Source organism: Panthera onca, chromosome D4 (assembly GCF_046562875.1).
Source record: "Panthera onca isolate mPanOnc1 chromosome D4, mPanOnc1 haplotype 2, whole genome shotgun sequence".
Taxonomy (NCBI): Eukaryota; Metazoa; Chordata; class Mammalia; order Carnivora; family Felidae; genus Panthera; species Panthera onca.
In genome coordinates, this window is record NC_138351.1 from 41,512,012 (window position 1) to 41,527,802 (window position 15,791).

General features: G+C 38.0%; 1 protein-coding gene across 11 annotated transcripts in view; it reads left to right on the forward strand.

Moving 5' to 3' along the window:
• The window catches only part of CCDC171 (coiled-coil domain containing 171), a 308,137-nt gene that overhangs the window by 74,339 nt on the left and 218,007 nt on the right, over positions 1-15,791 (forward strand). For 10 of the 11 annotated variants that reach the window (XM_078436783.2, XM_078436780.2, XM_078436779.2 and 7 more), the window contains one exon: positions 5,651-5,789. The exons of the other annotated variant lie outside the window; for it this stretch is intronic. In XM_078436783.2, coding sequence (XP_078292909.2) covers positions 5,651-5,789 — 139 coding nt within the window. The remainder of the gene's footprint in view (positions 1-5,650; positions 5,790-15,791) is intronic. 11 annotated transcript variants of the gene reach the window in all.

Below are 15,791 nucleotides of genomic sequence, written 5' to 3' on the forward strand. Positions count from 1 at the left end.
GGGGCTCGAACTCACAAGCTGTGAGATCATGACCTGAGCCGAAGTCAGACGCTCAACCGACTGAGCCACCCAGGTGCCCCATACTGCTTTTAATTCTTATTGCTGTTTCTTCTGATATAACCTCATATTTCTGAATAACATGCATATCCTGCCATGTTTTCAATTTCCACCTTTACAGATGGTCTGTTGGCTCCCACTTACTTATCTCCATTGTACCCCTTCTCCCACACAGCACACTTATTCCTTCCCTCCTCTCATCCTTACTGTGGGGTTATATTTTGGGGTATTTTTTTTTCTGTAATTTTTTTTTTGGTAACTCATCTTTATTTCTCTTCATAGGACAATTTATGATATTCTTTGTTGTTTATTGTCTTTCCTCTTACATGGATGGGAACTTTGTTTTGTTCATTGCTGTCTCCCAATGCCTAGAATAGTGCCTGGCACTTAAGAGCTGCTAAGTAAAGATTTGCTCAATTATCAAATGAAGGAATAGTTAGTAATTGCCTCATTTTAAATTGGATTAGTTTATATGCACCAATTACTGAATTACTCTTAAATTACTCTCTAACAGGACTGAAAATCTCTCATTATGTTCCTACACCTCAGCAATTCTATTGTTTTAAGTTTCTTGTAGGAGACATCCATTCTGGACTCTTCTCTCCACCTTCTCCATTCTGAACAAATTATTTTTTAGGCTCCCTGGCACTGTCATCCCTTTCACCAGAATAGATCCCATACTAGGTCACAAATCAAGCCTCAGCAAGTACAAAAAAGATTGAAATCATACCATTGCATATTTTCCAACCACAACTCTATGAAACTTGAAGCCAACCACAAGAAGAAATCTGGAAAGACCACAAATACATTCATCCTACTAAAGGATGAATGGATCAACCAGGAAATTAAAGAAAAAATAAGAAAATACATGGAAACAAATGAAAATGAAAACACAGTGGTCCAAAACCTTTGGGATGCAGCAAAAGTGGTCCTAAGACAGAAGTGTGTAGCAAGACAGGTCTGCCTCAAGAAGCCAGAAAAATCTCAAACAAACAACCTAACCTTACACCTAAACGGGCTGGAGAAAGAACAACAAATGAAGCCTACAGCCAGCAGATGAAGGCAAATAATGACGATAGGGCAGAAATAAATGATACAGAAATGAAAAAAAAAAAACAAAAACCCAGTAGAACAGATCAATGAAACCAGGAGCTGGTTCTTTCAAAAAATTAAGAAAATTGATAACCCCGAGCTAAACTTATCAAAAAGAAAAGATAAAGGACCCAAACAAATAGAATCACAAATGAGAAAAAAGAAATCAACAATCAATATGACAGAAATACAAACAATTACAAGAGAATATTATGAAAAATTATATGCCAACAAACTGGACAATTTTGAAGAAATGAATAAATGTCTAGAAACATATAAACTACCAAAACTGAAACAGGAAGAAATAGAAAAATTGAACAGACTGATGACCAGCAAAGAAATTGAATCGGTAATCAAAAATCTTCTAGCAAACAAAAGTCCAGGGCATGATGGCTCCACAGGGGAATTCTGTCAAACATTTATATATTTATTTATTTATTTTAAAATTTTATTTATTATTTAGAGAGATTGAGGGAGAGAGAGGGCAGAGGAGGGGCAGAGAGAGAGAATCCCAAGCAGGCTCCTCACTGTCAGTGTGGAGCCTGACATGGGGCTCGAACTCATGAACCGTGAGATCATGACCTGAGCCAAAGTCAGGAGCTGGTTGCTCAGTTGTCTGAGCCAAACTCAATTGCCTGTCTACCAGACTTTATTTATTTATTTAAGTTTATTTATTTTGAGAGAGGGAGCGAAACAGAGAGAGAGCGAACGTGCGTGCACAAGTCGGGGAGGGGCAGAGAGAGAGGGAGAGACAGAATCCCAAGGAGGCTGTGCACTAACAGCGCAGAGCCTGATGCGGGGCTCAAACTCACACTGCAAGATCATGACCTGAGCCGAGATCAAGAGTTGGACGCTTAACCGACTGCGCCACCCAGGCGCCCCTCTATCAAACATTCAAAGAAGACTTAATACCTATTCTTCTCAAACTATTCCAAAAAATAGAAATGGAAGGAAAACTTCCAAACTTATTCTATGAGGTCAGCATTACTCTGATTCCAAAACCAGACAAAGACTCCACTAAAAAAGAGAACTACAGGCCAATATCAGCGATGAATATGGGCATAAAAATTCTCAACAAAATACTCGCAAATTGAATCCAACAGTACATTAAAAAAATCATTTGCCATGATCAAGTGGGATTTATACCTGGGCTGCAGGGGTGGTTCAATATTTGCAAATCAATTAACATGATACACCACATTAATGAAAGAGAGGATAAGAACCATAAGAACCTCTGAATAGATGCAGAAAAAGCATTTGACAAAGTATAACATCCATTCTTGATAAAAACCCTCAACAAAGTAGGTTTTTAAAAATTTTTTTTAATGTTTATTTATTTTTGAGGTGGGGGTGCAGTGAAAGAGGGAGGCACAGAATCTGAAGCGGGGTCCAGGCTCTGAGCTGTCAGCATGACCTGAGCCGAAGTCAGATGCTTAACTGATTGAGCCACCCAGGTGCCCCAACCCTCAAAAAGTAGGTTTTGAGGGAATATACCTCAATGTAATAGAAGCCATATATAGCATACCCACAACTAATATCATTCTCAGTGGGGAAACGGCTGAGAGCTTTTCCTCCATGGTTAAGGACAAGATAGGGAGGGGGCACCTGGGTGGCTCAGTCAGCTAAGCGTCTGACTTTGGCTCAGGTCATGATCTCACGGTTCATGAGTTCAAGCCCCGGCCTGGCTCTGTGCTGATAGCTCAGAGCCTGAAGCCTCCTTCAGATTCTTTGTCTCTCTCTCTCTCTTTCTGCCCCTCCCCCACCCATGCTCACTCTCTCTGTCTCTGGCTCTCTCTCAAAAATAAATAAAACACTAAAAAATAAAAAAAAATAATACAAAAAGAACAAGGTAGTGAGGTCCACTTTCACCAGTTATTTAACATAGTACTGGAAGTCCTAGCCTAAGCAATCAGACACCAAAAAAGAAATAAAAGTCATCCAAATTGGCAAGGAAAAAGTTAAACTTTCACTATTTTCAGATGACATGATACTCTATGTAGAAAACCCAAGGACTCTGCCAAAAAATTGCTAGAACTGATGCACAAATTCAGTAAAGTTGCAGGATATAATATCAACAACATACAGAAATCTGTTGCATTTCTATACTCCAATAATGAAACAGCAGAAAGAGAAATAAAGAAATTGATCCCATTTACAACCTCACCAAAAATCATAAGATACTTAGTATTAAACCTAACTGAAGAGGTAAAAGATCTGTACCCTGAAAACTGTAAAATACTGATGAAGGAAATTGAAGATGACACAAAAAAATGGAAAAACATTTCATGCTTGTGGATGGGAAGAACAAATATTGTTAAAATGTCTATACTACCCAAAACAATCGACACATTTAATGCAATCCCTATCAAAATACCACTAGCATTTTTCACAGAGCTAGAATAAACAATCCTAAAATTTGTATGTAACTATGAAAGACTCTGAATAGCCAAAGCAGTCTTGAAAAAGAAAAGCAAAGCTGGAAGCATCAATTTCAGACTGATATTACAAAGCTATAGCAATCAAGACAGTATGGTACCGGCACAAAAACAAACACATAGATCAACGGAACAGAATAGAAAGTCCAGAAATGGAACCACAACTATATGGTCAACCAATCTTCGACAAAGCGGGAAAGAATATCCAATGAAAAAAAGACAGTCTCTTCAACAAATGGTGTTGGGTAAAGTGGACAGCAACTTGCAAAAGAATGAAACTGGACCACTTTCTTATACCATACACAAAAATAAATTCAAAATGGATGAAAGACCTAAATGTGAGACAGGAAATCATCAAAATCCTAGGGGAGAACACAGGCTTCTTTGACATCATCTGTAATAACTTCTTACTAGATAGGTCTTCTGAGGCAAGGGAAACAAAAGCAAAAATAAACTATTGGGACTTCACCAAGGTAAACATGTTGTACAAAGTGACGGAAACAATCAACAAAACCAAAAGACAACCTTTGTAATGGGAGAAGATATTTGTAAATGACTTCTCTGATAAAGGGTTAGTATCAAAATCCATAAAGAACATATCAAGCTCAACACCCAATAAACAAATTATCCCAAATGGGCAGAAGATATGAATGGATATTTTTCCAAAGAAAACATCGAAATGGCTAACTGACACATGAAAAGATGCTCAACATCACTCATTATCAGGGAAATACAAATCAAAACCATGATGAGATACCACCTCACACCTGGCAGAATGGCTAAAATTAGCAACATAAGAAACAATAGGTGTTGCCAAGGATGCAGAGAAAGGGGAACCCTCTTGCACTGTTGCTGGGAGTGCAAATTGATGCAGCCACTCTGGAAAACAGTATGGAGGATACTCAGAAAGTTAAAAGTAGAATTACCCTATGATCCAGCAATTGCACTACTAGGTATTTACTCTAAGTATACAAAAATCCTGATTCGAAGGGGTTCCAGCACCACAGTTTTTACAGCAGCACTATCAACAATAGCCAAATTATGGAAAGAGCCCAAATGTCCATTGACTGATGAGTGGATAAAGAAGAGGTGCTGTATATGTGTGTGTATTTACACACACAAACACATACATAGTGGGGTATTACTCAGCCATCAAAAAGAATGAAATCTTGCCATTTGCAATGATGTGGATGGAGCTAGAGAGTATTTTGCTAAGTGAAATAAGTCTGAGAAAAACAAATACCATATGATTTCACTCATATGTGGCATTTAAGAAACAAAACAGATGAACATAAAAAAAGAGAAGAGGGGAAAAAAAAGAGAGAGGCAAACCAAGAAACAGACTTGTAACTATAGAGAACAAACTGAAGGCTGCTGGAGGGAGGTGGGTGGAAGATGGGCTAAATGGGTGATGGGTATTAAGGAGGGCACTTGTGCTGAGCACCGGGTGTTGTGTTTGTAGGTGATGAATCACTATATCCTACACCTGAAACTAATATTGCACTGTATGTTAACTAACGAGAATTTAAATACAAACTTGAAAAAGAAAGAAAAGCAAAGAATTCTATGTGTTTCAATCGTGAATATGAATGTGTTTTGAGGATTCTTTCTTTTGGATTTTCTATGCCATCACACTAAGTTCCACTTGCAAGGACATTCACGAATAAAGCATTTGTTCCATTTGCAGTGTTGTATTTTAATCTGAAAATTGTTTGATAGAACTGTTTTCTGTCTTGAGGCAGTTTCTGAGCTAACTGAACTGTGGTGTGTGGGTTTTGTTCATCAAAGATAATGGTGAGACCAAATCAATGCTAACCAAATCGATTTTGCTTATAACCTTGGGCATAGTAAAATACCTGCTAACAAAGGGGCAAGGTATTATTCCTTTAAAGTCTTTCATTTAAGAATATGCAATCCTTTCTGTTCGGAAAAATGAGAGGTGGCCTTTAAAAGCCTTTGGCACAAACACATGATAGATAATACATCTGCCAGTCATGTTAAAGCTATGTAATAGGACTTGATAAAACCATATTTGAAAAATCTGCTCTGACACTTTAACTTTTCAGATTAGAAAGAGAGTATTTCTCCAAAAACAAGAAACTAAATGAAGAGATCGAGGAACAGAAGAAAGCAATTATAGACCTTTCAAAGAGACTCCAGTATAATGAAAAAAGTTACAGTGAATTACAGGAAGAACTTGTAATGGTAAGGATAAAAAAGAAAACCCTATGGCAATTACTTTATTGGGTCAAATCTGATGTTTAACAGGTTTTTTCCCCTCACTACATGCCATGAGATAATAGTATGAAAGTAATTTTAGTGACATTGATATAAAATTTTGAAACCAGAGATGCTGATTACAACAAAGATATATTTAAGAATCATCTCTTCTTTAGAAAAATTGGGAAAACTAGTCAAATTAGTGAAAACTGAATTGTAGAATATTTTAGAATTTATTCAGGGGTTTACCTTTTTCTTGCTTTTTTTTTTTTTTTTCGGTGCATAGAACAATGATACCAAGATGAGAGGGGGTCAGGGTTTATAATCAATAAATCTAATGATTTCAAAGACTCCCTTTTGTAGTCATTTTGTACCTGATCATTTTGTTTCCATTCCCCAATAATCAAGCTTTCACACCATCACCACATTTGTCTTCCTAAGATATTGATCTGATCTTGTCACCCTCACTTTATTAAAAAACCATCAATGTCTGCTTGTTGTTTTCAGACTGAAGTTCAGCTTCTTGTCATACAATCTAAGGCCCTGGCTTTGTGACTCCGTGTTAACTCTTTCAGCTTCTTCTCTTTCCATTAGCCCTCTTACCTTGCTTCAGCCACATTAGCGTGCTCTTGGCTTCCTAAACACATTGTATATTTTTGTATCTTCCTGCTTTTTAAGGCTGTTCATTTTTTGGACCCACATTGACTGAACTGCTCCTTTTTTTTCTCTTTAGTAAACTCCTGTGTATCCTGTAATGCCCTATTTTTTTTTCCTTTAGTAAACTCCTATGTAACCTGTAATGCCCTATTTTTTTTCCCTTTAGTAAACTCCTATGTATCCTGTAATGCCCTGTTCTGACATCTTGCAATCTGTGATGCCTTCCATGATTCCATCTTTCCCCACTCTCCCATCCTACTAGTCAGAATTTTTCCTTTTCCCAACTTTGTGTTTCCTTAGTACTTAGTTTAGTATCTTCACCACAGTTTAGCATAACACTCACCCAAATCTGGTACGTGTATCTCTCCCATGAGATTGTGAATGCATTGAGGTTAACAATTCATTTCACATACCAAGATTCCACCATAGTGTGTGCTTCCATAAACATTTATTGGATGCATCTATTTGGCTGATGCAGCACACTACTATTCTGCATTTGCTGGGAAGCCCAAGGGCATAAAATCTAGAGTGATACCTTGTTTCTTCTTTGTCTTGTCCCCACATGTATACCTTCTGCAGATACTGGCTACTTCACTTTAAACTCTTAGTGATATCCGTTATTGAAGAAAATGAATGTTTTTTTTTTCCCCGTGTCAAAAAAGATGGAGACTCTTGGTTATATTAAGAAGTAGTGGCCTAATCAGTGCTGTTCAGATAGAAAGGTAGTATTGGGATAAAATTTATACTCTGTCACTTTCAAATTATTTAATGTTTTGTACAGTCTTCATTCAACCCAAGATATTCAATGTGTTCTGATTCAGGGACTGATATTATTTTTTTGCTGTTTGGTTAAATTAGTAGTTTGAGTACTTTGGATGTGGATTTTAGATAAGTTTAGAGCTCTCTGTGTAGCATACTTTACTGTCTGTTCACTCTTATGTGCTACCCTAAATTTCATGGGCTATCCTCCCTCTTAGCTCCTGGTTCAGGAGGTGAATCAGTGGTGGAGAAAAACATGTGAGAGCCATCGAGCTGAGTCATGGATTTGGTCTTCTTGCTTAGGGACCCTGTTTTCAGTAGTTTGGAAAGTTAGCCAGTTATGACTAAGAATGTAACAGGGAAGATAGTCACAAACATAAGTTGCATGAATTTTCCTAATTTAGCCTTCTAGCACTCCAGTGACAAGGTGCAAAATAAAAGCAGCCTGGGTTTTTCACCATAGAGGATACTAGTGCTTTGTGATTAAAAAATTTTACTTGGGGGGTGCCTGGGTGGCTCAGTCGGTTAAGCGCCAACTTCAGCTTAGGTTGTGATCTCATGGCTCGTGAGTTTGAGCCCCACATCGGGCTCTGTGCTGACAGCTCAGAGCCTGGAGCTTGTTTCAGATTGTGTCTCCCTCTCTCTCTCTCTTTGACCCTTCCTTTGCTTTGTTTCTGTCTCTGTCTCTTTCTCTCAAAAATAAATAAACATAAAAGAATTAAAAAATATTAAAATTTTTTTACTTGGTGCCAACAAGTTTTTATTTTTCAGCTTTGCAGTGTGGCACGTGATCTGAAGTAAGGCACGTTGCAGCCTTGTTTGGGTCTGCTTGCTTGTTTGGGTCTCATCCTGTAAAGCACTATTGTTCTGATCATAGCGTGAAAGATTGCAGGCTGATTGTTTCTTCAAAGCTTAATGGATTACTAAATGTTGTTGCTCTGTGAATTATAGTCCTTGCTGCAGAGCTTATGGGATGTTCAGAAAACTTATTCAGGTTGTACCTAAGTGATCTCCAGTTTATATGGTTCAACCTGACTATTCGTACTTTCCTCTTTTCTCATTTCTCTTAAATCCATAGCTTTGTGTCATATTTTTCTTCCATCTTTCTGTTTCTTTTGCTCCTCTTTTTGCTTTTCTTTCCCTTCCTCGTAATGAGCTTTCTGACTTGTTCTGTTTTCTGATTAGAACTATTGTTCTCGGGGCGCCTGGGTGGCTCAGTGGATTAAGTGTCCGACTTTGGCTCAGGTCATGATCTCGCGATCAGTGAGTTCGAGCCCCATGTCAGGCTCTATGCTAACAGCTCAGAGCCTGGAGCCTGTTTCAGATTCTGTCTCTCCCTCTCTCTCTGACCCTCCCCCGTTCATGCTCTGTCTCTACCTGCCTCAAAAATAAACATTAAAAAATTTTTTTTTAAAAAAAGAACTATTGTTCTCTCTTTACCTGGCCATAATATGAAATTCAAAAATTATTTAATGAAAAAAAAGTTTTTTAAATCAGTCTGCTTTTATTATTTATTTTTAAAATTAAATTAAATTAATTAATTTATTTGTAATTTAACTTTATTTTTTATTTTTTAAAATTTACATCCAAGTTAGTTAGCACATAGTGCAACAATGATTTCAGGAGTAGATTCCTTAAATGCCCCTTACCCATTTAGCCCATCCCCCCTCCCACAACCCCTCCAGCAACCCTCAGTTTGTTCTCCATATTTATGAGTCTCTTCTATTTTGTCCCCCTCCCTGTTTTTATATTATTTTTGTTTCCCTTCCCTTATGTTCATCTGTTTTGTCTCTTAAAGTCCGCAGATGAGTGAAGTCATATGATTTTTGTCTTTCTCTGACTAATTTCACTTAGCATAATACCCACCAGTTCCATCCAGCTAGTTGCAAATGGCAAGATTTCATTCTTTTTGATTGCCGAGTAATACTCCATTGTACATATATGCCGCATCTTCTTTATCCATTCATCCATTGATGGACATTTGGACTCTTTCCATACTTTGGACATTGTTGATAGTGCTGCTATAAACATGGGGGGGGGGCATGTGTCCCTTTGAAACAGCACACCTGTATCCCGTGGATAAATGCCTAGTAGTGCAATTGCTGGGTTGTAGGGTAGTTCTATTTTTGGTTTTTTGAGGAACCTCCATACTGTTTTCCAGAGTGGCTGCACCAGCTTGCATTCCCACCAACAATGCAAAAGAGATCCTCTTTCTCCGCATCCTTGCCAACATCTGTTGTTGCCGGAGGTGTTAATGTTAACCATTCTGACAGGTGCAAGGTGTATCTCATTGTGGTTTTGATTTGTATTTCCCTGATGGTGAGTGATGTTGAGCATATTTTCACGTGTCGGTTGGCCATCTGGATGTCTTCTTAGGAGAAGTGTCTACTCATTTCTTTTGCCCATTTCTTCACTGGATTATTTGTTTTTTGGTGTTGAGTTTGATAATTCTTTGTAGATTTTGGATACTAACCCTTTATCTGATATGTCATTTGCAAATACCTTCTCCCATTCTGTCGGTTGCCTTTTAGTTTTGCTGATTGTTTCCTTTGCTGTGCAGAAGCTTTTTATTTTGATGAGGTCCCAGTAGTTCTTTTTTGCTTTTGTTTCCCTTGCCTCTGGAGATGTGTTGAGTAAGAAATTGCTGCGACCAAGATCAAAGAGGTTTTTGCCTGCTTTCTCCTCGAGGATTTTGATGGCTTCCTGTCTTACATTGAGGTCTTTCATCCATTTTGTGTATGGTGTAAGAAAGTGGTCCAGGTTCATTCTTCTGCATGTCGCTGTCCAGTTTTCCCAGCACCACTAGCTGAAGAGACTGTCTTTATTCCATTGGATATTCTTTCCTGCTTTGTCAAAGATTAGTTGGCCATATGTTTGTGGGTCCATTTCTGGGTTCTCTATTCTGTTCCATTGATCTGAGTATCTCTTCTTGTGCCAGTACCATACTGTCTTGATGATTACAATTTTGTAGTATAGCTTGAAGTCCAGGATTGTGATGCCTCCTGCTTTGGTTTTCTTTTTCAAGATTGCTTTGGCTATTTGGGGTCTTTTCTGGTTCCATACAAATTTTAGGATTATTTGTTCTAGCTCTGTGAAGAATGCTGGTGTTACTTTGATAGGGATCACATTGAATATGTAGATTGCTTTGGGTAGTATCGACATTTTAGCAATATTTTTTCTTCCTATCCAGGAGCATGGAATCTTTTTCCATTTCTTTGTGTCTTCTTCAATTTCTTTCATAAGCTTTCTATAGTTTACGGTGTATAGATTTTTCACCTTTTGGTTAGATTTATTCCTAGGTATTTTATGGGTTTTGGTGCAACTGTAAATGGGATCAATTCCTTGATTTCTCTTTCTGTCACTTCATTGTTGGTGTATAGGAATGCAACCGATTTCTGTGCATTGATTTTATATCCTGCAACTGTGCTGAATTCATGAATCAGTCCTAGCAGTTTTTTGGTGGAATCTTTAGGGTTTTCCATATAGAGTATCATGTTGTCTGTGAAGAGTGAAAGTTTGACCTCTTCCTGGCTGATTTGGATGCCTTTTATTAGTTTGTGTTGTCTGATTGCAGAGGCTAAGACTTCCAATACTATGTTGAATAACTGGAGAGAGTGGACATCCCTGTCTTGTTCCTGACCTTAGGGGGAAAGCTCTCAGTTTTTCCCCATTGAGGATGATATTAGTGTTGGGTCACTCGTATATGGCTTTTACCATCTCAAGGTATGATCCTTCTATCCCCTACTTTCTTGAGGGTTTTTATCAAGAAAGGATGCTGTATTTTGTCAAAGGCTTTCTCTGTGTCTATTGAGAGGATCATATGGTTCTTGTCCTTTCTTTTATTGATGTGATGAATCACGTTAATTGTTTTGTGGATATTGAACCAGCCCTGCATCCCAGGTATAAATCCCACTTCGTCGTGGTGAATAATTTTTTTGATGTATTGTTGGATCCAGTCGGCTAATATCTTGTTGAGGATTTTTGCATCCATGCTCATCAGGGAAATTGGTCTATAGTTCTCCTTTTTAGTGGGGTCTCTGTCTGATTTTGGAATCGAGGTAATGCTGGCTTCATAGAGTTTGGAAGTTTTCCTTCCATTTCTATTTTTTGGAACAGTTTCAAGAGAATAGGTGTTAACTCTTCCTTGAATGTTTGGTAGAATTCCCCTGGAAAGGCATCTGGCCCTGGACTCTTGTGTTTTGGCAGATTTTTTATTACTAATTCCATTTCCTTACTGGTTATGGGTCTGTTCAAATTTTCTATTTCTTCCTGTTTCAGTCTTGGTAGTGTATATGTTTCTAGGAATTTGTCCATTTCTTCCAGATTGCCCATTTTATTGGCATATAATTGCTCATAATATTCTCTTATTATTGTTTTTATTTCTGTTGTGTTGGTTGTGATTTCTCCTCTTTCATTCTTGATTTTACTTATTTGGGTCCTTTCCTTTTTCTTGATGAAACTGGCTAGTGGTTTATCAATTTTGTTAATTCTTTCAAAGAACCAGCTTCTGGTTTCATTGATCTGTTCTACTGTTTTTTTTTTGGTTTCAATAGCATTAATTTCTGCCCTAATCTTTATTATTTCCTGTCTTCTGCTGGTTTTGGGTTTTATTTGCTGTTCTTTTTCAAGCTTTTCAAGTTGTAAGGTTAGGTTGTGTATCTGAGACCTTTCTTCCTTCTTTAGGAAGGCCTGGATATATACTTTCCTCTTATGACCGCCTTTGCTGCACCCCACATGTTTTGGGTTGTGGTGCTGTCGTTTTCATTGACTTCCATATACTTTTAAATTTCTTTTTTAACTGCTTGGTTAGCCCATGCATTCTTTAGTAGGATGTTCTTCAGTCTTCAGGTATTTGTTACCTTTCCAAATTTTTTCTTGTGGTTAATTTCGAGTTTCATAGCATTGTGGTCTGAAAATATGCACGGTATGATCTCTATCTTTTTGTACTTACTTAGGGCTGATTTGTGTCCCAGTATATGGTCTATTCTGGAGAACGTTCCATGTGCACTGGAGAAGAATGTATATTCCGCTGCTTTAGGATGAAATGTTCTGAATATATCTGTTAAGTCCATCTGGTCCAATGTGTCATTCAAAGCCATTGTTTCCTTGTTGATTTTTTGATTAGATGATCTGTCAATTGCTGTGAGTGGGGTGTTGAAGTCTCCTACTATTATGGTATTACTATTTATGAGTTTCTTTATGTTTGTGTTTAATTGATTATCTCCCACATTTGGTGCATAAATGTTCACAATTGTTAGGTCTTCTTGGTCTATAGACCCCTTGATTATGATATAATGCCCTTCTGCATCTCTTGATACAGTCTTTATTTTAAAGTCTGGATTGTCTGATATAAGTATGGCTACTCTGGCTTTCTTTTGTTGACCATTAGCATGATAGATGGTTCTCCATCCCCTTATTTTCAATTTGTAGGTGTCTTTAGGTCTAAAGTGGATCTCTTGTAAACAGCATATAGATGGATCTTGTTTTCTTATCCATTGTGTTACCCTATGTCTTTTGATTGGAGCATTGAGTCCATTGATGTTTAGAGTGAGTACTGAAAGATATGAATTTATTGCCATTATGATGCTTGTAGAGTTGGAGTTTCTGGTGTTGTTCTCTGGTCCTTTCTAATTTTTTGTTGCTTTTGGTATATATACATATATATATACATATATATATATGTATATATATATATTTTCATCTTTTCTCCCCTCAGGGAGTCCCCCTTAAAATTTCTTGCAGGGCTGGTTTAGTGGTCACAAACTCCTTTAATTTTTGTTTGTGTGGGAAACTTTTTATCTCTCTTTCTATTTTGAATGACAGCCTTGCTGGATGAAGAATTCTTGGCTGCATATTTTTCTGATTCAGCACACTGAATATATATTGCCACTCCTTTGTGGTCTGCCAAGTTTCTGTGGATAGGTCTGCTGCAAACCTGATCTGTCTTCCCTTGTAGGTTAGGGACTTTTTTTCCCTTGCTGCTTTCATGAGTCTCTCCTTGCCTGAGTATTTTGTGAATTTGACTATGATATGCCTTGTTGATGGTCGGTTTTTGTGGACTCTAATGGGAGTCCTCTGTGCTTCCTGGATTTTGATGTCTGTGTCTTTCCCCAGGTTAGGAAAGTTTTCTGCTATGATTTGCTCACATAACCCTTCTACCCCTATTTCTCTCTCTTCCTCCTCTGGGACCCCTATGATTGTGATGCTATTCCTTTTTAATGAGTCACTGATTTCTCTAATTCTTAAATCGTGCTCTTTTGCCTTAATCTCCCTTTTTTTCTGCTTCGTTATTCTAAGTTTGTCCTCTATATCGCTGATTCTCTGTTCTGCCTCGTCCATCCTTGCTGCCACTGCATCCATCCGTGATTGCAGCTCAGTTATAGCATTTTTAATTTCATTCTGGCTATTTTTAAATTCTTTTATCTCTGCAGAAAGGGATTCTAATCTATTTTCGACTCCAGCTAGTATTCTTATATCGTGATTCTAAATTCTGGTTCAGACATCTTGCTTGTGTCCATGTTGGTTAAATCCCTGGCTGTCGTTTCTTCGTGCTCTTTCTTTTGGGGTGAATTCCTTTTGGGGCTTCTTACTCCCCAAGTTCAGCTCTTCGTGTCGCATACCTGCTGAATTCTGTGGTTCAGGTTGTGCAGATTGTTGTGTTAATCTTCCAATCGGTTTTCTAGGTGTGTAGGATGGTTTAGTGTTGGTCTGGCTGTATTTCATGGACATGAGACACACAAAAAGCTTCCATGCTGTTCCGCCATCTTGGCTCCTTCCCCCAAATTTAATTTTATTTTTAAATTGACATCCAAGTTTGTTAGCATATGGTGCAACAATGATTTCAGGAGTAGATTCCTTAATGTCCCTTACCCATTTAGCCCATCCCCCCCTCCCACACCCCCTCCAGTAGCCCTCTGTTTGTTCTCCATATTTAAGAGTCTCTTATGTTTCCCCCCCTCCCTGTTTTTATATTATTTTTGCTTCCCTTCCTTGTGTTCATCTGTTCTGTGTCTTAAAGTCCTCATATGAGTGAAGTCATATGATTTTTGTCTTTCTCTGACTAATTTCACTTAACATAGTACCCTCTAGTTCCATACACGTAGTTGCAAATGGCAAGATTTCATTCTTTTTGATTGCTGAGTAATACTCCATTGTATATATAAACCACATCTTCTTTATCCATTCATCCATCAGTGGACATTTGGGCTCTTTCCAGAGTTTGGCTATTGTTGGTAGTGCTGCTATATACATTGGGGTGCCTGTGTCCCTTCAAAACAGCACACCTGTATCCCTTGGATAAATACCTAGTAGTGCAATTCCTGGGTCATAAGGTAGTTCTATTTTTAATTTTTTGAGGAACCTCCATACTGTTTTCTAGAGTGGCTGCACCAGTTTGCCTTCCCACCAGCAGTGCAAAAGAGATCCTCTTTCTCCACAACATCTGTTGTTGTCTGAGTTGTTAATGTTAGACATTCTGACAGGTGTGAGGTGGTATCTCATGGTGGTTTTGATTTGTATTTCCCTGCTGATGAGTGATGTGGAGCATTTTTTCATGTGTCTGTTAGCCATCTGGATGTCTTCTTTGGAGAAGTGTCTATTCATGTCTTTTGCCCATTTCTTCACTGGATTATTTGTTTTTTGGCTGTTGAGTTTGATAAGTTTTTTATAGATTTTGGATGCTAACCCTTTATCTGATATGTCGTTTGCAAATATCTTCTCCCATTCCATTGGTTGCCTTTTAGTTTTGCTGATTGTATCCTTTGCTGTACAGAAGCTTTTTATTTTGATGAGGTCCCAATAGTTCATTTTTGATTCTGTTTCCCTTGCCTCCAGAGACATGTTGAGTAACAAGTTGCTGCGGCAGAGGTGAAAGAGGTTTTTGTCTGCTTTCTCCTCAAGGCTTTTGATGGCTTCCTGTCTTACATTTAGGTCTTTTATCCATGTTGAGTTTATTTTTGTGTATGGCGTAAGAAAATGGTCCAGGTTCATTTTTCTGCGTGTTGCTGTCCAGTTTTCCCAACATCACTTGCTGAAAAGACTGTCTTTATTCCGTTGGATATTCTTTCCTGCTTTGTCAAAGATTAGTTGGCCATATGTTTGTGGGTCCATTTCTGGGCTCTCTATTCTGTTCCATTGATTTGAGTGTCTGTTTTTGTGCCATAATGAATATTTATTTAATTAAAATACTGTTCCTTTACATAGTAAGTGCAGTGTTTTTCTTTTCATAAAAAATTCATCTATCACGTTTCCTTAATATATTTTTCTTGTATATATTCCTTTATTATTATTATTTTTGCTAATAGGTTAGTGGCCTTTGGAGTGGGGGGGCAAGAGTTTAAAATTTTTTTCTCTTGGGGGCGCCTGAGTGTCTCAGTTAAGCATTTGACTCTTGATTTCAGCTCAGGTCAAGATCTCCCAGTCATGGGATCAGGCCACACATCGGGCTCTGTGCTGTCAGACTGGAACCTGCTTGGGTTTCTCTCTCCCTCTCTCTTTGCCTCTTCCCCACTTGTGTGTGCGTGCACTCTCTCTCTCTCTCTCTAAGTAAATAAATAAATAAACATTAAACAT